Genomic DNA, 22,552 nt, shown 5'->3' with positions numbered 1-22,552 from the left:
TGGTAGACAGGGAACAAGTGGTCGTCGCGTAGAAACAGCCGTGACAGACTTCGTCGACGCTGAAGACGTCGACGGGCACATCGACGAGCTAGTGCCCGATTTAGAAGAGGAAGGCACAGCTTTGGGCCTAGACGCCAGAGAGCCAGGTCCCGTAGGCGCGCCCTGAAGCAAATTCTGTGGGAAGACATCCTTGAAGGAACCCAGCATTCTACTCTTTTTTTTTTTTTTTTTTTTATTGTATTTATTATGAAAAAGCACAGCACAATGTATACTCAGTCACATGCCTACAACCCATCCCGGGCCGGCAACAGGTATCCATGCAACAGCAAGTACAAATATCATGACACAGTAACATCATAGAGTCCAGTGTGAGAGTTCGTTGGTGGTCTGCCGGGGACAGGCCTCCTCTGTGGGCTCGTACCATCTGCAAAGTAGTGTGCAATTCAAACAATATTGGCAAAGCAAAACAGTTTTACATTTTTTCCCCCCTCCCAACCAACCCCAACCCTCCTAACGCCCCCCTCCCTCAACTGGTCCCTCATTTGTGCTCCCCGAGTCGCCTGTAGGCGTCACTATCACCTGTAGTAGCTAGTGCGGCCTGCCGCCCTATCCCTGCCCGGAGTGCCTCCCCCCTGTTCTCACTCCTAGTAGGATGGGGGAATCTCTACCGTTTACAGTACATCAGTCGTGCGGGAGAGCACCCTAGTCGTGTGTATCCGATGGCTCTGGCACGTCACTCCCTCTGTCTCCCCCCTCTCCCTCCTCCGAGACTTCCCCGTCCAGCTTGGAGGACAAGTAGGTCTGGTACAGCCCCCAGAAGTTCTTGGGGCGACTCCCGGGCGGTAGGAGCTCACTGTATGTGTCCGACTGCGTGTTGCAGTACTTCATGTCGCTAACCCAGCGCTTGAGCGTAGGTAATGGCCCCCTCATCCAGCATAATGCGACTACCCTCTTCGCCAGGAGCAGTCCCACGCTCACTAGTTTCCTAATCGCGACTGGGATTGATTTTGTGTATCCCAGCAGAGCAAGGGCTGGATCCATTTCTAGGTCCAATTCCACTATGGCGCTTAATTCAGCGAATACGCTGGCCCAATACTTCTGGACTCCCGGGCAGCCCCAGGCCATGTGCAGGAAGTCCGCAACCGGAGCCCGGCACCTCTCGCAGTGTGGGGTGTCACGAAGACCGTACCTGTGGAGCCGCTCCGGTGTGTGGTATACCCTTTGTAAGAATTTAAAGTGGATCAACCGGTGCCTCCCGTTCAGGGAAAGGCACCTGGTGGCCGCACAGCAGTAGGCCCACATGCCGTCATCGACGTGTGTATCCAGGTCAGTCTGCCAGGCCAGCCTCGCCCTTGTGTAGAGCAGGGCCGTATGCTCGTGCCCTATCCTGTACAATCTAGTGATCAGCTTCTTTGGTGAGACGGTGTCAATGATATATACCAGTTCCGGGACCGCAGGGGGTTCCTCCATGTCGGGGCCCAGTAGCTCCAGCAGGGCGCTACGGACCCGGTGGTACTGAAAGCGTTGGAGCAGTGTGGGGCTCTCCCTCCGATGTGAGATCTGTGCCCACGTCTTCACCTGTCCATGCTCGAATAGGTCCCCCAGAGTAAGAGCACCCAAGTCTTGAAGGGCCCTATGGACTCCCGGTTCCGCCAAGGTCGGTAGCCAGAGCGCCCAGTGTAGAGGCATGTTGGGAGCGTACATTAGTTCTTTGTTTTGCCTCTGCAGAATAGAGTGCCAAGCATGGTTGGTAGACAGGAGGGAGTCTAGTACGCCAACTCTGCGGTCTTGTGGGCCACAAATGGTAGCCGGAAGCGGAGTAGGGTCCGCGAACAGCCGCTCCAGTATCACGTGCGGAACGTCACGGCTGCCATGTATCCAGGCGTGGAGGTGGGAGGCCTGTGCTATCCTGTAGTAGCGTTCCAGGTCCGGGGCAGCTAAGCCCCCCTGCTCATACGGTAACTGCAGTACCTTCCACTGCACCCTAGGTTGTTGTCCGGCCCACGCTAGTCGCACCAAGAGTTTGTTCAGGGTTGCAAAGAAGGCTTTCGAGAGAACAATCGGGATATTATTGAATAGGAACAGAAACCTCGGGAGAACGACCATTTTCATTAAGGCAATCCTCCCCATCAGAGATAACGGGAGTTTAATCCAGAGCTCCACGTCATCCGCCAATTTGCTGTATGCAACCCCGTAGTTTTCCCTCAGCATAACTTCAGGGTCCGTGTGGAGCATGATGCCCAGATACCGTATCGGATCAGTGGACCATTGGAGCGGGTAGTCCATCTCGAAGGGGACAGTGATAGGGGTTAGTGGGAAGGCAACTGATTTCGCCCAGTTAACCTTCAGTCCGGAGAGCGCGCCGAACCTCACCACTTCTCTCAGCACCGACGCGAGGTTATTGGCCGGGTCCCTGACATAAAGCAGGGTGTCGTCCGCATATGTGGAAATGCCCATTTTGTAGGTGGGGTAGTTAATGGCTTCATACGAGTGGTATTCCCGAATCGCACACGCCAGTGGCTCTGCCACAAGGGCGTAGAGTAGCGGGGAAAGAGGGCACCCCTGTCTCGTGCCCCTGGTGATGGAGATCGGCTCCGAGACTGCATCCCCCAATCTGACTCTGGCCGTGGGCTCGTGATAGAGGGCACCCAGCAGTTGGAGGAAAAGTTCTCCCAGCCCCAACTTTTGCAGCACCTTGCGCATGAAGGGCCACTCCACAGAGTCAAAGGCCTTCTCCATGTCAAGAAAGACCGCAATGGCCTTAGTGTCACGCCTAGTGTGCTGCATGGCTCCCATGACCGTGCGGATATTGTAAGTGAGGTTCCTGGTCGGGATAAACCCAGCCTGCTCCGGGGCTACCAACCCCGGCGCCACTAGTGCCAGCCTGGTAGCTAGTACTTTTGCATAGAGCTTAGCGTCAACATTAAGAAGGGACAGTGGGCGGTACGAGCCTGGCTGGTCGCTGGGCTTACCAGGTTTGAGTATGGAGACAATCAGCGCCTCTCGCATGGAGTGTGGCATAGCGCCGTTCTCGCAGATTTCGTCAAAGAGGGAGGAGAGGTGGGGTAGCAACTTATCCTTATACGCCTTGTAAAAGGCCACCGTCAGACCATCCATCCCGGGGGCACTATCCGCTCTCATGGTGGCCAGTGCATCGGATATCTCCTCACGGTGAATGGGGGACATCAGGAATTCCCTCTGCCAGTTCTCAAGGAATGGCATCCTGATATAGGCGAGGTAGTTGTCAATTTGGTCCTCGACCCCGGAGATTTTAGTGGTGTAGAGCTCCTCATAGAACCTCCTGAATTCCGCCAGAATGTGTGTCTCCTCCGTGAGCGTCTCCCCCCCGAGGTACGCATTTCCGCGATGGTCTGTTTTCGCCTAGTGCCTTTCATAATCCTGGCCAGCAGTGCACCCGGGCGGTCTCCTTCGCCATACGTGCGCGCTGTCGCGTATTTCCCTAAATGTCGCACTTCCCTGTCAGCCTCCTCGTGGAACTCACTCAGAAGGTCCTGCAGGGTCCCGTCCCCAGGCAGGTTCGGGTCAAGCCGCTGGCGGCGTTCGTAGTCCGCTATCTGCCCCTCCAAAAATTTTAGCCTGTGTCTAATTGCCTTTAGTACCCCTGAGTGTTTCGCCATGACCACCCCCCGCACGTACACCTTAAATGTCTCCCAGATCGTCCCAAAGCTGTCCACTGATCCCAGATTGGTGTCGAAGAAGGTGTCTATGTCCTCCCCAGGTCAGCCCTGAAAGCCTCATCCAGCAGCGAGTAGGGTGGAAAGCGCCACGTGAATGGCGGGATTCTCTGCTGGGGAGAACGCAACGCCAACAGCACCGGTGAGTGGTCCGACAGAGTGCGGGGAAGCACACTGCAGCCCCTGACCATGGTGAGCAGGGAGTGTGAAGCCAGCCAGTAGTCAATCCTGGTATGGATATTGTGGTAAGCTGAGTAATGCGTGTACCCCCCCTTGGCGCTATTTCTATCCCTCCACACGTCGACCAGACCCAATTTCAACATTTCTGCCTGCATGCACTGCGCCGCCGCCGCCGGGCGCCTGGCAGGGCCCGCAGACCTATCTAGCTCAGGGCTAAAGGTGAAATTGAAGTCCCCACCCCAGATCATAGCACCAGCGGCCCATTCAGCACAATGTTCCGCAACCGTTGTATAAAATTCAGGGGAGTCATAGTTCGGGCCATAGACATTCATGACCAGCAGGTTGAGGCCCTTGCCCGTGCACTTGCTTAACAAAAACCTCCCCTCTGGATCCGCCTTTACCAGGGCGAGGGACAGCTTGGATTTTGGATTGACCCAGGTGAGGACCCCTCTGGAATGGGTGGTGAAGCCTGCGTAAGTGGAGTGACCCTGGATCCCCCTGTGCGTTAGCATCTTACTGGTGTTGGGCAGATGCGTTTCCTGCAGCAGCGCCAGATCTATGTGGTGTCTCTGTAGATAATGTAGCACCTTACGGAGTTTCCGATAATCATTCAAACCCCTCACATTCCAGGTAAGAGCCCTGAGGGACTCGGTATCGCTCAGTGTGTCTGCCTGTGGTGTGTCAGCCATTAACAGTGAAGGAGTACAGCAATTGTAATGCAGCAGCAAGGACCCCCCCGCACCAGTAGCAGCAGTCACCCACCCATCCTATAGCACAAGACATTTTAGAGCACATGTCGGACCTTCCCCCAAACATCCCAAACTTCCCCGAACTCAGAACCCCCCTCGCCCCCCACCGCCCACAGTCAACCAACCCCAACCTGGTGTGACCGAAATCCCCACATTCACCCCCCCCACCCATCTTCAGACTCTCCCAAGCAGTCTCAAGAAGAGCCGCAAGCACTATGAGCGCCAGGGCAGAGGTAGCACGCTCAATGTCTCAACCAACCCACGTCCGGTCGTCCCCTCTGCGCAATGTCTTTTGGCCGCCCCTACGCCAGCGCCCCCATTTGCCAGTGCGGCTTTTAGGTAACAAGAACAATATCGTATCCGCCTTACCACCCCCCCCCCCCCCCCCCCCCCCCAGACCCCATCAAACTCTCCCTGTCGTGGGTCGTTATCAACGCCGCCCCCGGGCAGGCTAGTTGAGTCATGGATAGTATCACCCACCACCTTAACCCGTGTGACCCGTACAGATCTCACCCGTGATACCATGTCCAGATGTCCGCTCACTGCAGTGGAGAGCCCAGATTGGGCAGCCTCCGGGCCAAGAGTCTGTGGTCATGGCTAGGCCTCAAGTGGCCTGGTCCTCAGGAGAGACCACTGCGCCCCTCCGTCTCACTAGTCCTGCTCGCCCAGATCCTCGTTGTCAGCGCCCTCCTCCGCGGGCGCCGTCCGGCTGTCCTTATGCTCCTTGATCCACTGTTTCAGGGATTTCTGTAGCTCCTTCGGGTCGGTGAAGAAATGTGAGTGGCCCTGCCTATTGATGCGCAGCCGTGCCGGGTACAACATGGCATAGTCCAAGCCCAGGTCCCTGAGCTGCTGCTTATATGGGACGAATCTCCGTCTCTCCTCCTGTACCTTGGAGGTAAAGTCCGGGTATAGCGAAATGTTCATTCCCTCGTACTGCAACTCCCCCTTCTCTCGAGCAGCGCGGAGGGCAGCATCCCTGTCCCTGTAGTTGAGGAGTTTCGCTATTATCGGCCGAGGGTTCGCCCCTGGGGCGGGCCTCGGGCCCAGGGTGCGGTGGGCTCGCTCCACTATGAACATGGGAGAGAAGGTGTCGTCCCCCAATAGAGTTTTAAGGAGTTTCTCAACAAATAGCTCCATTTTCCCTGTCTGGGTCGACTCCGCTACGCCCGTGACGCGTATGTTGGACCGCCTGGAGCGAGCCTCTAAGTCCTCCGACTTTTCTTGTATCACCTGCAGTAGCCTCCCAAACTGCTTGCGGTCAGCGTCCCACGTTGTCTGCGCCTCCTCCGCCTCCGTCAGCCTGCGCTCTGCCATGTCCAGCCTCTCTGCATGCTTATCCACCCTCTCCGTCATGCGATCCATTCGATACGCCAGGGCGTCAATCTTGGTGCCGATGGCCGTCATGCCCTCCTGTAGGCCCTTCTCCATCGTGTTGAGCATGCCTCTGATTTCTGTGCACAGCGCAGTGTTCGTGTCCGCCGTTGCACCCGGGGACTGGGCCGCCGGTGCCTCCGGTGCCTTCTGTCTCCTCTGGTCAAACGAAAGTTTCGTTTGCGTCCTATCGTTCTTGCCCATCGTCGCCGCTGACAGGGAGGCCAGCGTTCACAGACCTTACAGTGTCAATGGGTCCCAATGGGACGATGCAGGAGCTGACCTCGTGCACAGACCGGCACCAGAGGCCACGCGGTCAGGCCGCTGTCGCGTGTAGCCCTGCGTGCCCAGTAAATCCTCAGGTCAGGGTAGGCACTCGCCTCTTGATGCCGTCCTCCAGGTGCCTCAGTGTCAGGACACCCCCAGTCAGCTCGGGGGTGCAGTGCTCGAGGGTGCTAGGCTCGTGTTGGGTGGCCTCCGTCCCAAAGCTGCCCGCTGCTCCGAGAGGCTCCTTCCAAGTGTTCAGGCCGTCAGGCGGGTCCCCTCCGCAGTATGCAATGGCGCCCGTGAGAGCGCCACGTGTGTGTTCCCAGCCGGGTCGTTACGCCACAGGCTCTCACTCGGCGCCTCCGCTCCTCTCCAGGGGTCCAGACGTCATAGCAGTGGCCCGCAGCACAATCGCGGACCGTTAGTTGGGATTCGGCTCCCGCCGGCCGCGCCGCCCGCGCCGCCCGCACCACAGCGGGGCTTCCTCTTGCCGGGGCCGCACGTCGGGTGACGCAGAGCGGCCTCGGCGTTCAGGGCAGAGCGGGGATTCCGGCCTGGTCCGCAGCTCTTCGGTCGGCGACGGCGCCGGGGGAACCGGTGCTCGCAGCCCCTCGAGAGTCACACCGGAGGTCCGCAGGGGTTAGGGGAGGCAGCTCCCGCCGGAATTTCGCAGGTTTTGCCGCTTTTGCAGGATATTGGACGGATAGTCGGCAGCGCTAGCGCAGAGCTCCGCGCTCAAGCGTCCACCATGAACGCCGGCTAGCTCCGCCCCCCCCCAGCATTCTACTCTTCTTAAGAAAAGGAGAGGGAACTTCAGTCTCAGACCCACGCTTCTGAGAGGATTTAGAAAATCCAGATGACAGACTCTCAGCATCAAAAACCACACTTTCAGTAGATCTCAACTTCTGTAGCCACAGAAGGAGACGGGCCACTCTATCCATCAATGATTTTAGGGGGAAAAGTGCGACAGAACTTGCAGGTAGAGGCATTATGGTCCGGGTAAAGACAGTAAATACACTTACTGTGTGGGTCCTCATGAAAAAGGCGCAATTTACCACAGGATGGACAAGCCTTGAAAAGGGTTTTCTTAGTAGAAGACATCACTGAAGAGAAAACAGCTAGAACTGGTGAAAAACTGAGCAGAGCTCAGGGAGACTCCCTTCACACGACGTGCGGTAGAAAATCTGAGGACTTGGGCTTCCGAGGAGAAGGTTCTAGAGGAGGCTACAGCCTGATCGGCTGGAATGTGGACCAACACATAATGACCCTAATATGTTACTAAAGTGAATTCTCCCTTGGGCTTTTCAATGGGCCTATTCTGTTCTATGGTACTTTTTAAAGTTTACATTTCTATTGCATTATATGTATGTATATGTTTATCTATGATATTACTGCTATTGTATGTACCGTGGGACTCCCACTTTGACGACGGGGGATATTCAAGCATGTGAATCTATGAAAGACACCCCTAATACTGGAGAACAATAGTTCCAGTTATAGATTCAACATACAAAAGTGCAATGAGGCACATACATTGTGTGACACAACACTAACCCGTTTTAGCTATCAGTTTGCGCTCTAAAACTGTTAGAAATTGGGTTATTGGTTGAGGGAGTGAAAGCCCAATTAGGCAATAACCACAGTTCTTGTCAGGGTGCACCACAAGAGTCACAAAAGTAACTTGTGCTTAATCCTCTGTTAGCTGCGTAAAGCTGCTTTGGCATGGAATGCTTTACCCTTTGTCTGCGCAGTATTCAAGATTTTGTGACTTTTAAAAAAAGTTAAAAACCCTCTTCTTTCAATAGTGATTTGGTTTGTGGTTACTTCTACCACGTACGTGCCGGGACACTCTGTTAAGTATCTGTGTGTGCTACAAATTCATATAACATAACGTAACAGCTCGGCAAAAAGCAGTCAGGCTTTAATTGGAGGCAATGTGAAATGTATTTATGCAGCACACTAACAGTAATTAAGTGAAAACATGACAAGAAAAATCTCAAACCAATTTAGAAAATAGAGTAAATTAATAAATAAGAGGATAGCAGAACGCCAAATAATCCAAATTAGTAGAACTGGAGATATTAAATTGAAAAGTCTTTAGTAAAAACAGCACCAATAAGCACTAAGTGTCATCTGGTTGAGCTATACCCAGGGAAAGTCAAAGGTTCAGGCGGACAGTGATAGAGCACAGACCAGGTACAGGGACCAGGTTAGTCCTGCTGAAAAGTTGCCTTCTTAAGTCTGCCAGAAAGAGTTTTATTTGAATTGGAGGAGGCCGCGTGGAGGAGGCTTTCATTGTGAAGAGCAGGCCAAGCCTTTTCAACAGTTTTTGCTGTAGCATGAAGATCTGGTGTTCATTGGAGCTTTGCACTGGAGGTCATTGCAGGCTGTTGCTGCTGAAGCTCGTACTGCAGATCTCCCGTTGACGGTCGTCCCAGACTGTTTTTGTCGGCATGAAGAGCAGATCTCACCAGATATTAGCGGCTGGTGCGAGTTGCAGACTTTTGTCGCAAACGGGCCCATTTGTGGTTATGAAGAGCCCATACTTCACTTTTCTTCTTGGAGGATCTTCCACTCATGCCAGCCCTTGGTCCAGGACATGGGAGGTACCTCTTGAGGACTCCAGCAGAAGCAGGCATTCAGGTAGATCTAGGCAGGTCCAGTTGCAGCTGGACAGTTGTAGGGAGACCTCTAAACCTTGTTGTGTCCCTGTAACCTCACACAGGATTTCAGCCATCTGACCCTTGGAGTCACTCTGGGTAATCTGGAAGCAAGGGAGGCAGGTCTAGTCTTCGGTTTTTTAGACAGTAGAGAAGTCCTTCGAAGGAGCAGGAAAGTCATTCTGAATCTTCCACAGGTCAAGGGGTGTTTTGATAATAGGTTCTGTAGGTCCAATATTTATACTAAGAACAAGTTTTTGTACGGGGGATTCTCTGACCTCCGTCAACACTGGCTCTGGAATGTTCTTTTAGTTTCCATTGTCTGGAAAATGTAGGACTGGTATCAGGTTTTTTTGAAGTGTGTGTGGGGCTGGGTACAGCCCATCCCTAGTCATCCTGCCAGGTTGGCCCATCGTGCCCACCCCTATGACACCAAAGGAATGCAAAGGAATAAACTGCCAATGGCTTACATATCCGGAGGCTCTTCAATTATTTAATTTTTGACTGAATAGTAGTCAGCCAAAATAAAAAATGTATCAAAAATACAAATTGGACAAAATGAGCATCTCTTACCCCATGAAGTTGTTTACTTTGTGGCCAACCTGAACGTTGATCATTCAGTTCTGTTAGTTTTCGTCTTAAAGCTGTGCATTCTGTACCACTGTCTTTGTGTTTATCTGCAAAAAGTAATTTTATCAAATTCAATTATTCCGTCATCACCATTTAGTAAAACAAACTAGTAAGGCACGTAAATCAATATTGATTACAGATAAAGGAATCTTAGCCTAATCTATCACAAACACATTTACTATGGGCACTTTGAAACATTTTCCCCAAATCATGCACTTTATAGTACATTTATGGAGTTCAGTAGTTTTTGACCATTTGCCTCAACAATTCCAGAATCATTTACTCTCCATATTTTTCCGCACTTTTCTGCTCCCATGGGTTTTCCAATGACCAGTATTTTACTGCAGAGTACTATACTAATGCAAACCAGTTAAACTTAAAGTGTGAATAAATCTTTAAAAATACAAGTGTGTGAAATTATTAGATCACAAATTTCTCTGAAAAAAAGATCAATGAAAGAAAATGGAAAGCCAAACATGCCATTTAACACATGGTACAAACTAGTACACTTTAAATACATACACAGAGTATACTCCATACCACAACTCATAGCCATATGCAATAACACAACCTCCAGTGCCAGTAGTAGATGAAAAGTAAATGACGTATCCTCCTGCATCTTGTATTGACATGCCCAGAGATTTCACGCTTTTAGGGTAAACTATTTGAAACTATAAAAATAATGATGGGGTAGAACTTACCCAATACCATGTTGTTGGCCCTGCTGGGGCATACAAAATAAATTCTGAAACCCAACAGGAAATTAAGTGAATAGTCATGTTGATGACTAAAGAGTAGGAAGCCATGATATGGTGGGGTAAACTGCGCTCCCTAAAATGGGGACAGGATTAGAGATCAGGTTTACTGCAATAAGATGGTCGAAGGGTACTAGAGACACCGCACCCTGCCGCCAGACTTCTTAAGTCCATTACAAAAATACTTGGTCAACACTAAAAACTAAAAACATAGTGAAGAAATGTGTCAATATTTAATGAACACAAGTACCCAAGGAGTCATAACCCCCGAACACAGAGTTCAGGTATCAGAGTAAAAGCCTGCTGCAAGTATACAGTTAATAAGTCTTGTATTAAATGTTTTAATTACGGACGGATTGTGAATTATGCAATCATGACCTTAAGATACCCTGAAACATGTAGGTATGCATTAGATTGGTGTTGGTCATGTTTAGGATCTGTATAATGTATGAGAGTGCAATGTTATCTCTGTAAACAAAAGAGAATAGGCTGCTGATCTGTGACATGTTTTAAAAAAAAGTGAACACAGATATTGCCAATCAATCAATCCGTACATTTGTAGAGAGCACTACTCACCTGTGAGGGTCTCAAGGCACTGGGGAAGGGCCGGGGGTGCTACTGCTCGAACAGCAAGGTCTTGAGGAGTCTCCTGAAGGCCAGCAGATCCTGGGTCTGTAGCAGGCAAGTGTGGAGGGTGTTACAGGTTTTTGCGTCAAGGTGGGAGAAAGATCTGCAGCTGGCGGTCGCTCGTCGGATGCGGGGGACGGTGGCGAGGGCGAGGTTAGCGGAGCGAAGCTGGTTGTTCGGGGTGTAGAAGGTGAGTCGTTCATGGAGGTACGCTGGTCTGGTGTTGTGGAGTGCTTTGTGAGCGTGGGTGAGGAGTTTGAAGGTGATCCTCCTGTTGACGGGGAGTCAGTGCAGGTCTTTTAGGCGGGCTGTGATGTGGCGGGGAATGTCAAGGATGAGGCTGGCAGAGGCGTTCTGTATGCGTTGTAGTCGTTTCTGGAGTTTAGCTGAGGTTCCTTCGTAAAGAGCATTGCCGTAGTCCAGCCTGCTGCTGACTAGGGCCTGGGTGACTGTCATTCTGGTTCCGGTGGGGATCCATCTGTAGATTTTGCAGAGGGTGTTGAAGCTGGAGGAGGAGACAGCGTTTACTTGCTGGGTCATTGATAATGCTGAGTCCAGGATGACCCCCCAAGTTCAGTGCGTGGTCAGTGGGTGTCGGTGCGCTTCCCAGTGTGGCTGGCCACCATGAGTTGACCGAGGCAGAGTGGGTGGATCCGATGATGAGGACCTCCGTCTAGTCAGAATTCAGTTTCAGGCAGCTGTTCATCATCCATTCAGCGATGGCCTTCATTACTTTGTGGCGGTTGGCGGTGGTGGGGGCCTTGGTGAGGGAGAGGATCAGCTGGGTGTCGCCGGCGTATGAGATGAGTTTGAGGTCTTGCGATCGGACGATGTTGGTGAGCAGTGCCATGTAGCATTGAAGAGTGTTGGGCTGAAGGACGATCCTTTGGGTACGACGCAGATGATCTTGGTGTCTTTACAATGGAAGGGGGGTGGGGGAGCGGACACTCTGGGTTCTGCCGATGAGGAAGGAGGTGGTCCAGTCCAGGGCTTTGTCGCCGATCCCTGCGTTGTGGGGGCGTGTGCGGAGGGTGTGGTGGCAGACTGTGTCGAAGTTGGCCAAAAGGTCCAGGAGGATTAGGGGCGTGCTTTCTCCTTTGTCCAGCATGGCCATGTCGTCGTCAGTGGAGTCTATGAGGGCTGTTTCGTTGCTGCGAGATCTAGATTGGGACGGGTCCAGGATGTTGTTCTCTTCGAGGAAGAAGGTCAGTTGCCTGTTGACAATCTTCGACGACTTTTGCCGGGAACGGGAGTAGGAAGATGGGCCGGAAGATCTTGAGGTCCTTGGGGTCTGCCTTGGGTTTCTTGAGTAAGGCGGTTATCTCTGCCTGCTTCCAGCTCTCCGGGTAGGTGGCGGACTCGAAGGAGCTGTTGATGATCTTGCGGAGATGGGGTGCAATGGTGGAGCTTGCTTTGTTGAACATGTGGTGCGGGCAGGGGCTGGATGGTGAGCCGGAGTGGATGGTGTTCATGATTTTGATGGTGTTGACGTGGGTCCAGGAAAGCAGGGGGGTCAATGTGGCTGGGGGCGGGGAGTCTGAGGTGTCTGTGTTTGTCGGGGGGGCTGGTTGTTGAAGCTGTTGTGGATGTCTGCGATCTTGCGGTGGAAGGTGGTGGCAGGGAGTCGCAGAGGTCTTGTAATGGCGGGATGGGTTTGGAATTGGACCTGGGGTTGGAAAGTTCCTTCTCGATGTTGAAGAGCTCTTTGCCGTTGTGTACGTTGTTGATGCGCTCTTTGAAGGAGGTCCTTTTGGCTGTTCGGATGTCTGCAGATGGCACTCTCGTAGGCTGTGTTGATGTCCGGTGTCAGATCCTGGTGCCACTTCTTCTAGAGCCTGCGGCAGAGGCCTGCTTGGATGCCTGGAGGTCGGCGGTGAACCAGATGGCTTTTCTGTCGGTGCGTCTATTTGAGGGCTTCTTGGTCTGGGCTAGGGTGTTGGCGCAGTCGTCGATCCATTGCATGTGGTTGCGGGTGGTGGAGTCGGTGTCGGTCGTGTCCGTTGATGGGTTTTTTGGAGAGGGTGACTAGCTTGTCTTCGGTGACTTTGCCTCAGCTGAGGCGGGGGGCCGTTGTGTGCAATGATGCGTGGTAGGCTTCTCGTAGGTGAGGTGGACGCAGCGATGGTCGGTCCAGAGGAGTTTGGCGGTGTGGTTGAAGGTGACGTAGTTGCTGGCGGAGAAGATGGGGTCGAGTGTGTGTCCGGCAGAGTGGGTGTGAGTCGTGATGAGCTGCTTGAGTCCGAGGCTGACTAGGTTGTCAGGCAGGGTGGTGGAGTTGCTGTCGTTCTTGAGGTGGGAGTTCAGGTCTCCGAGGAGGATGTAGTCCGTGGATGCAAGGACGGGCGTGCTGACTAAGTCGGCAATGGAGTCGCTGAACTGCGGCCGGGGACAGTGGAGGTCTGTAAATGAGGGTTCCTCTAAGGGTGGTGGTAGGATCGGTGTGGATCTGGAAGTGCAGGTGTTCGGCGGCACGGAGGGTGTCGTCGGGGCTGGTTGAGATTCTGAGGGTATTTCTGTGGACGATGGCGATTCCTCCTCCAGTTCCATTGATGCGGTCCCTGCGGGTGATCTTGTAGCATCCTTCGAATGGCCCCTCTTGAAGAGCTAGAGGGAACTCAGGGTTGAAGTGGATGGGGGTATAGGGAGATGGGAAGGGGGTGAGAGGCGTAGACCTGGCAAGCTCGTCTCAAACTCTCAAGGTGGTGGCCGTGGGGGCGCTGATGTATGCATTAGGAGGTCGATTGTGCATCTGTTACCACAAGAGAAACCAAATCGTCCAACCCACTATTTGTCAATCCATGTGAATCCAGATTTTTTCAGATTCATGTAGTGACCAGTCAGTGATCACTGAGTTTTGGCCGCTCTGTAGTATCCCAAGAAATCCGCTAAGGTCAGAACCCCAGCTTTCTGAACCCTAACACTCGATGCAATAAGCCCGCCCTCTATCCCTGCCATATGAACTTAGTGATCATTTTTTTCAGCTCGAAGAGCCCTCTCTACTGGAATCGGGAGACCCAGGAAAAGGTCAATCGGCCGGGGGAGAATGTTCATTTTGATGGCGTTAACTCGCCCTATCCAGGAGACTTAAGCCGCTCTTCATTTAGTCAGATCAGCCTTAGTTTGGCATAGTAAGGGAGGATAATTGGCCCGATAGAGGTGCAATAGCTTAGGCATTAGTTTAATACCCAGGTATGTGATTTCTTTGTGTGTACATTGGAAAGGGGATAGAGTTTCTATGCTCTGCAAAGTTTCTTTGGATTGGGTTAGGTTAAGGAGAAAGGATTTGGAGAGGTTTACCTTGAACCCCGAGGCTTGTTCATAAAAGGCGAGCTCTGATTGAGTAGCTGGAAAGGAAGACAATGGATCCGTGATCAGGAGCAGTAAGTCGTCCGCAAACAGATAGATCTTGTGCTAATCTGTCCCGAATGGGACCCAGCTATGTCTGGATTAGACCGAATCAGTTCTACTAGAGGCTCAATGCTGAGAGGAAAGAGCAGGGGCGATAATGGGCAACCTTGCCTAGTTCCCCGGGAAAGATCAAATGGTTTCAAGGTTACTCCATGTACCAAGACTAGGGATCTCGGAGCAGAATAGTTGGCCCGCACGATGCCGATAAAGGTCTCATTAAACCCAAAGGGCCTTAATGTTCGGATCAGAAAGTATCAGTCCAACCGGTCAAAGGCCTTCTCCGCGTCTAGCAAGAGAAAGCGGCTGAACCTTTTCAATATTGTGCACCACCCTACGCAGATTATCATGGGTTTGCCTCCCCCTGATGAAACATGCTTGGTCTGGTTAGACAAGCAGCGGCATGACCTGTTCCAAGCGTGTGGCCAATATCTTAGACTACAACTTGGCGTTAAAGCTCAGGAGCGTGTTAGGCCTATAAGAGGCGCAACTTGTGGGGTCTTTTCCCAGTTTGGGGATGACTGAAATCAGCACTTTACCCATAGAAGGGGTCACCCGTTGGGAGGCAGCTATATCGTTCTAAAGTGTCAAAAGACAGGGAATGAGCTCCGGCGCTAAGGTACGATAGAAGTGTGTGTTCAACCCATCAGGGAAGGCACCTTTTGAAGCTTCAAAGTGCATCGCCTTTTGCAGCTCCTCAGCATAAATAGGTCTGCTCAGGTCATAATTTGTGGAGGCCAGGACCTGAGGCAAATCCAGAGCTGCTAAGTATTGCTCCTGGTCTCCAGCCTCCAGCAGATCAACGGTATACAGGGAGAGGTAAAATTCCCCAAAGGCTCGGGCCTTCCCCTTCTCACATTTTTGAGAGACACCCTTCCCATCTAGTATGCACATAGTGTTTTTTTTCTCCTGTTTCACTCTTAGTTGGGGCGCCAGTAGGTCCCCTACCTTATTTCCCCCCTCATAGCTATGGGCATGGAGGCGCAGGAGTTTTTTTTCCACCCAATTAGAGTAAATGGCCAGCACCTTTCCCTTAATTTGCATAACTTTCCTCAGGGAACGCATCAAGGGGTTAGTCTTATAGTCACTTTCGGCCTTGCAGAGTTCCCCTTCTAGCAGTAGACATTCCCCCTTATGTTTTTTTTTTTAGCGTGGCGTCTAATTCAATGCACTTCCCCTTGATGACATCTTCGCACCGTTGACTTTTCACTACACAACCATCCCCGTCCATCAACAATTTGTACCCTATTACTGCAGAAAAACGAAACATGCTAATCAATGGTACAGAAGTGGAGGTGTTGCCGCTGGTTAACTTCCCTTCAAATGTTTAAGGATCTTACCACTTGTTGCGACAGAACCAGTTAATGGCATGAATGGCACTAATCTGTTGCCTACAAGCCTAATCCACATCACCTTGAAGAAGTCTACTGAAAAAAATCTAAAGATGATTCAACGGTTGTGGCAATCTACAGAGCCGCATCTGAGACTAACAAGAACACTAACCATGGGCTATTCGGTGTTAATGTGGAACTGAACCAAAAACTCTGTAGCACATGTCCTCAGTTTTGAGGAACATTGAGAGAAGAAACTGTAGGGCATTGAGGCTAGACAGAATCTGGCTGATGTAGCATGACCCTCCGCCTCCTCTCTCACTCTTGGTCTACACCCACCCCCCCTCCCCACGCTCCTATCCTCTCTCCCCTGAATCTGTCTCCCCTTAACTGCTTTTTTCCTTACACATATGTTTTTAACTCTCGTAACTTTGCTCCAGTAACTCAAGAAACTTGTAACTATGCTCTGAAACAATGTTCGTCCTCATGTAAAGCGCTCCGATACCTCTGGGCCTAGCCAGCGCTATATAAAACTTTTCAAATAAATAAAAACCTAACCTAACATCTTTATTTTTCTTGATGTTGCTGTGATACAATAAGGAAAATGATTAAATTGAACTTCATTAATCGGCAACACTTCAATCACTGACCTAATTAAAGGTGAAGTATTTGTTCTGAGATCTGGAATGGGCAGGGATGCTCCTGACTGCAGATCTCAGAAACGAAGTGAAGACATGAAGGGCAAACAAACGGATATCAGAAGCTAGTGTAGTGACCTTATAGGGACACTCATTTCTAGGATATACGACACACTGCAAGTGAATGTGATGATTTAAAAGCAGTATCAACAGAAATGATACAATCAACTAGCCAACCTTATTATTCCTTACGAGTACGGCAGGCAGATTGCCAGGCCCTTCAGCCAAACCTACACAGCAATGGACATCCATCCCAAGATGGTGGCACGCTTGAGCTCGCAGATCCACAGTGTTGAATCCGCAGAATGAAATAGCCATACATTTTGATTATGAATTTAGCAACAACTAATGAATGGATTTACACCAAATCATGACAAGGACACTTTCTGGATCAAGATCTAGCTTTCTGGCAAATTTGGTTTAATTCTATTTAGCTGTTTATATGGAAAACTGGAGTGGGGAAACACTTTTTAGGTCCTCCACCCTTCATCTCCTCCCCCCCCCCACACCCCCCCCACTCACCCTTTTTCTCAGCATCCGCTAGATAGATCACCCCGAAACTTTCTAAGAAGAAGCAGAGGTAGATTACATTTTTGAGGAACATTTTGTGAAGATTCATCTAACTGCACCAAAGCTGTTAGCAAACCAAAAATCAATTGCCAATGGGAAGGTGTTTTCAACTAGAACTACTTTCATTCGAGTCGCCAGTTCAATAAATAGTTCACTGCATTTATACATATCTGAAGGGGGGGGGGGGGTGATGTGTAAGTAACACACACACACACAAAGAAAGGGTGATCCATCTGCTATAAGCCTCAAACCTTCAATTTACACAAGGACCCAGTAAGTAATTCTCCTAGGTGCGTTTAGGCACCACAAAAACTTTAATCAACTTCTACAATGCAAAGAATGAGCATAGGAGACACTAACATGAGATTATGGTGCAGAGAGCCAAATTTAGGGGGTTTCCTTCTCAGGGTCCTCCTTCATGGTGACTGAGGCCCACCATTCTGCAGTTTGGAAGGCGGCTAGGGGATTATGGGCACTCCAAGCTGTTCCAATTTTTAGTGCCATAGAGGTCTTCCTTGAACAGAAAACTCAACACTTAAGGGGAAATTCAATTTGTTTCTTTGAATGATTTTCAACTAACCTAAATATGTTCTTAAAAACTTCTCAAATTGCATTTTTATACAATATTCAACATATTTTGGTAATGAATCCTTCATTGAGATAATTGTATTGGGTCTTTTAAACAACAAGAATCAAAAACTAATTAACATTCTCCAAAATAAAAATGCCCACTTGCTTTGAAAAGGGGTCCATATATTATACATTCATAATGTACAGAAAAGATGTTGCCATTAATGTCTCAAACTTAACCAAACCAGTCACCTGTTCCAGTAATAACATAAGTGATGTATTCCCTCTCAATACCATTTGACAAAAGTCTCATGAGTACTTGTATTTATCAATTAAGTACAAATAAATGAATTATCACCACAAGTCATTCATGTACAAGTTACAAGATTAGTCATGTTCTTAATTAGTGCTACTTGGGGGGCCCTCGTTTCCGAAAATACATTCACATGCAGAAGCTTTGTACATTATCTGCCTGCAAATGAATTTTAATATTTCTACATGCTGGAAATCTCAACTTGGCGGTTTTATGTTATGCTTCAATAAAAGTTCCAAAGTATACAAAAAACTGATGGATGGAATGCTTGAATTCATCATAGCCACTGGCAAGGTTCCCTCTATTTTTTTCCTCTGTGTGCGACAGTGTAAGGTCTCTGTGCGCTGCAGCCAATGCTATGTGCGCCAAGAACAGGACCACGTATATGGGTGCAGCAACACATATCAGTGCAAATATCACTCGAAACTTTTGCTTAAAAAATGAAAATGCAGTGCATTCCACACATACAGCGCCACATGATGGGTCTTAAGGCAGGTTTACGATTTACATACACACACCATTGCATGAATTGGTTACACAGGTAAGTACACTTCAGCTTTAGAAAAGCACAGGACTCTAACGGTGGTACCAATATAACATTTCACTAAAGATTACCAACTAGAGCTCTATTCGTATGGTAGGGAAATGTTGGGAGCCTATACAAGATTGCATACCTGGAGATACATGCAGGGGGGTACATGTTATGCTCCCCTGTGTGCATGCACCCCCTTGTTCCTGCAGGGCATGGACTTGCAGTCCATGCCCTGACGGAATTTGCTGAGCCTGGTTCAGGTGAGGTCGCCCCCACACCACTGCTACTGCCCGCTGCCTGCCTGCCAGTACCTGCACCCTGCGGCTGCCTTCCTCTGCCCGCAGCCCGCCGTCAGGCTGCCGTCGCTGCTCTGTCCTTCTCCCCCCAGCTCCGCCGTTAGTGTGCCCCCCCCCTTCCCCCAGCCGCCCCAGCCACCGCTGAGCCGCCCTCGGCCCTTTCCCGCCACTGCCCATTGCCGTCACCGCCCCCCCACTGCCCATTGGCCCCGATCCCGCCACCCAGCTGACCCGCCCTCCAGGCTCCTCATTTATGACGCCACCGGAGCGACTGCGCAGCGGACGCGCGCAGCGGGAGCACCGACTGAGCGCCGAAGGTGCGCCAAAGGTAAGCCCGTCTGCGCCCGTCCGTGCCTGGACCGCGCCCAGCGCCAGGACCCCTGGCCCCCGCAGACCCCATCCCACCCGCCGGACATACGACGCCGCCACCCTCAACACCGGCCGAATCCCGGGATGCTACCGAGCAACCCCGAGACGCACCCACCGACCCATCAGCTGCCACGCCTGCAAGTTCACCTGCATCCGGACCTGCACTACACCAGCCGAACACCAGCAGCAACCACCTCAAGGGCATCCTGATCAACACCCGCTCCGTCCACAGACACGCCGTTCAACTCTGGAACCTCCTCGACACCACAGCTCCTGACGTTGCCTTCCTCACGGAAACCTGGATGAACGACTCCTCAGCGCCCGACATCGCCATCGCCATCCCAGAGGGCTACAAGATCACCCGAAGAGACCGAGACAAACAGACGGGAGGAGGCATCGCCATCATCCACAGAGACACCATCCGCATCAGACCAACACCGACGACACCCTGACAACCGCCAAACACCTGCACTTCCAGATACACACCAACCCCAAGACCACCCTCAGAGGCACCCTGATCTACCGACCCCCGGGACCACGCACTCAATTCAGCGAAGACATCGCCGACTTCATCAGCCCGCTCGCCCTCCCCTCTGCCGACTACATCCTCCTCGGGGACTTCAACTTCCACCTGGAGAACAACAACGACCGCAACACCACCTCCCTGCTTGACAACCTCGCCAACCTCGGACTCAAGCAGCTGGTGACCACCCCCACCCACCTCGCCGGACACAAACTCGACGCCGTCTTCTCATCCAGCAAGGACATCGTCTTCAGCCACGCCACCGGACTCCACTGGACGGACCACAGCTGCGTCCACTTCAGCTTCAGAAGGACCACAATCCACCACCACCAGCAACAGGTTGCACGAAGAAGCTGGAACAAGATCACGGCCGACCAACTCGCCACATCCCTGAGCCAGCACCCTCCCGCCAGCTCAGCGAACCCCAGCCGGGCCGCCAACCTCACGAAGTGGATCAACAGCTGCGCAGACGACCTCGCCCCACTGAGGACCCCACCCAGCCGACCCGCCAGCAAGAAGGCCCCATGGTTCACCGACGAACTCAAGAGCTCCAAGAAGAACTGCCGAGCCCTCGAGAAAGCCTGGAGAAAAGACCCAACACCAGACAACATGACCACCCGGTTCTGCGAAGGAGGCACAACAGGTCCAAAGCCGGCGCTGGCCAGAAATCCTGGTCAACCCCTTGCCACTTCAATAACCTTGAAGAGAAAATAACTTAAAACTAGCGTGATCTTGAGAAGGGAATCCCCCCTCTCACAGTTAGATACACTTTAGGGCGTGTAGACACATAGCCTGCACTACACACCCACTAGTTTTAATTACACACCCTTTTTATCAGTCCTGAAGAAAGCCAGCATATTGATAAGGCACTGGCTGAAATATGTTGACACTCTAAAGGACGTGGGAGGTCGTAACTCGCCTCTAACGTCCCACAGCCTTATTTTTAACCGCTGACGGAGGCCCAGATAATAAAGCGTCTTTACCCTCCGGGTACTGGGACCCCCACCAAGCCGTTTTAAACTCACAATCTTATCACCCTTCACCGCACACACAGTGACATACCTGCTCCGCTGTAATCAGGCGTCGTAGCACACCCGGGACACGCTAGGTGTCACTGGGTGGGCCCGATGATGAAGCATGCCACCAACTAGGTTGGTGGGTGAGGGCTTTCTAAAGACACCCAGCAGGTGCCACCACCAATTGACAAAACTAAACTGAGTCACCATGATCTTTATAATATAAATATCATACCAACCCCATTCTTAGCTAGTCTCTTTTTGAATAATTGACACCCCCAAGCTCGCCACCCGAAAGCACCATCATCTGATTCACGCCACCAAGAGAACAGCATTCAAGGAACGACTGGACAACAACGCACACAACAGCAAGGAACTCTTCAACATCGTGAAAGAGCTCTCCAACCCCAACGCCGGAAACAACGACATCACCCCTTCGCAAGACCTATGCAACTCCCTCGCCTCCTACTTCCACAACAAGATCGCGGACATACACAACAGCTTCAGCACTCAACCGACGAACACCACGACCGAACCACCGCCCCCCACCACCACCCTTCGCGCCTTGACTCCGATCAGCACCGAAGACACCGTCCTCACGATGAACTCCATCCACTCCGGATCGCCGACTGACCCCTGTCCTCACCACGTCTTCAACAAGGCTGACGCTATCATCGCACCCCACCTGCGGGACATCATCAACACCTCCTTCGACACCGCTACCTTCCCGGAGAGCTGGAAGCACGCTGAACTCAGTGCTCTACTAAAGAAGCCATCAGCCGACCCCACCGACCTCAAGAACTACCGCCCCATCTCGCTGCTCCCGTTTCCTGCAAAAGTCATCGAGAAGACAGTCAACAAGCAGCTGGCCGCCTTCCTCGAGACGAACGGATCCCTCGACCCCTCGCAGTCTGGTTTCCGGGCCAACCACAGCACCGAGACCGCACTGATCGCAGTCACCGATGACATCCAAGCGCTGCTCGACAACGGAGAAACAGCGGCCCTCATCCTCCTGGACCTCTCCGCGGCTTTCGACACTGTCTGCCATCGTACCCTAGTACAACGCCTCAGCAACGTCGGAGTCCAGGAGAAGGCACTGGAGTGGATCACCTCCTTCCTCGCCGGAAGGACACAGAGAGTCCGCCTCCCTCCGTTCAGATCTGAAGCCACCGAAGTCATCTGAGGCGTCCCTCAAGGCTCCTCGCTCAGTCCAACCCTCTTCAACATCTACATGAGCCCCCACGCAGACATCGAACGCCAGCACAACCTCAACATCATCTCCTACGCCGACGACACCCAGCTGATCCTCTCACTTACCAACGACCCCGCCACCGCCAGAGCCAACCTTCACGAAGGGATGAAAGAGGTAGCCGAATGGATGAAGAACAGCCGCCTGAAACTGAACTCAGATAAGACGGAAGTCCTCATTCTGGGATCCTCACCCGCCGCTTGGAACGACTCCTGGTGGACCCCCGCCCTAGGCAGCGCACCCAAACCAACAGACCACGCACGCAACCTGGGCTTCATCCTGGACTCCTCCCTCTCCATGACCAGACAGGTCAACGCCGTCTCCTCGTCGTGCTTCAACATCCTGCGCATGCTACGTAAGATCTTCCGGTGGATCCCCACCGAGACCAGGAAGACGGTCACCCAGGCCCTCGTCACCAGCCGACTGGACTACGGCAACACCCTCTATGCCGGAACCACCGCCAAACTCCAGAAGAGACTCCAGCGGATCCAGAACGCCTCAGCACGACTCATCCTGGACATCCCCCGTCGCAGCCACATCTCCGGACCCCTGAGAGATCTGCATTGGCTTCCGGTCAACAAGAGATTCACCTTCCGTCTCCTCACTTACACACACAAAGCCCTACACAGCCAAGGCCCAGGACACCTCAACAGCCGCCTCAACTTCTACTCTCCCAAACGCCAGCTTCGATCGACCAGCCACGCCCTCGCTGCCATCCCCCGCATCCGCAGAGCCACCACAGG

General features: G+C 51.9%; 1 protein-coding gene across 1 annotated transcript in view; it reads right to left on the bottom strand.

The window, feature by feature from the left end:
• PDE3B (phosphodiesterase 3B) overlaps positions 1 to 22,552 on the bottom strand; it is a 1,395,287-nt gene that overhangs the window by 670,335 nt on the left and 702,400 nt on the right. Inside the window, exon 8 of the mRNA XM_086956022.1 lies at positions 9,499 to 9,602. Within this exon, the coding sequence (XP_086812148.1) occupies positions 9,499 to 9,602 (104 nt within the window). The remainder of the gene's footprint in view (positions 1 to 9,498; positions 9,603 to 22,552) is intronic.

This window comes from Lissotriton vulgaris, chromosome 2_1 (assembly GCF_964263255.1).
Source record: "Lissotriton vulgaris chromosome 2_1, aLisVul1.2, whole genome shotgun sequence".
NCBI classification, from domain to species: Eukaryota; Metazoa; Chordata; class Amphibia; order Caudata; family Salamandridae; genus Lissotriton; species Lissotriton vulgaris.
This window is presented reverse-complemented; position numbering and strand designations above follow the sequence as displayed.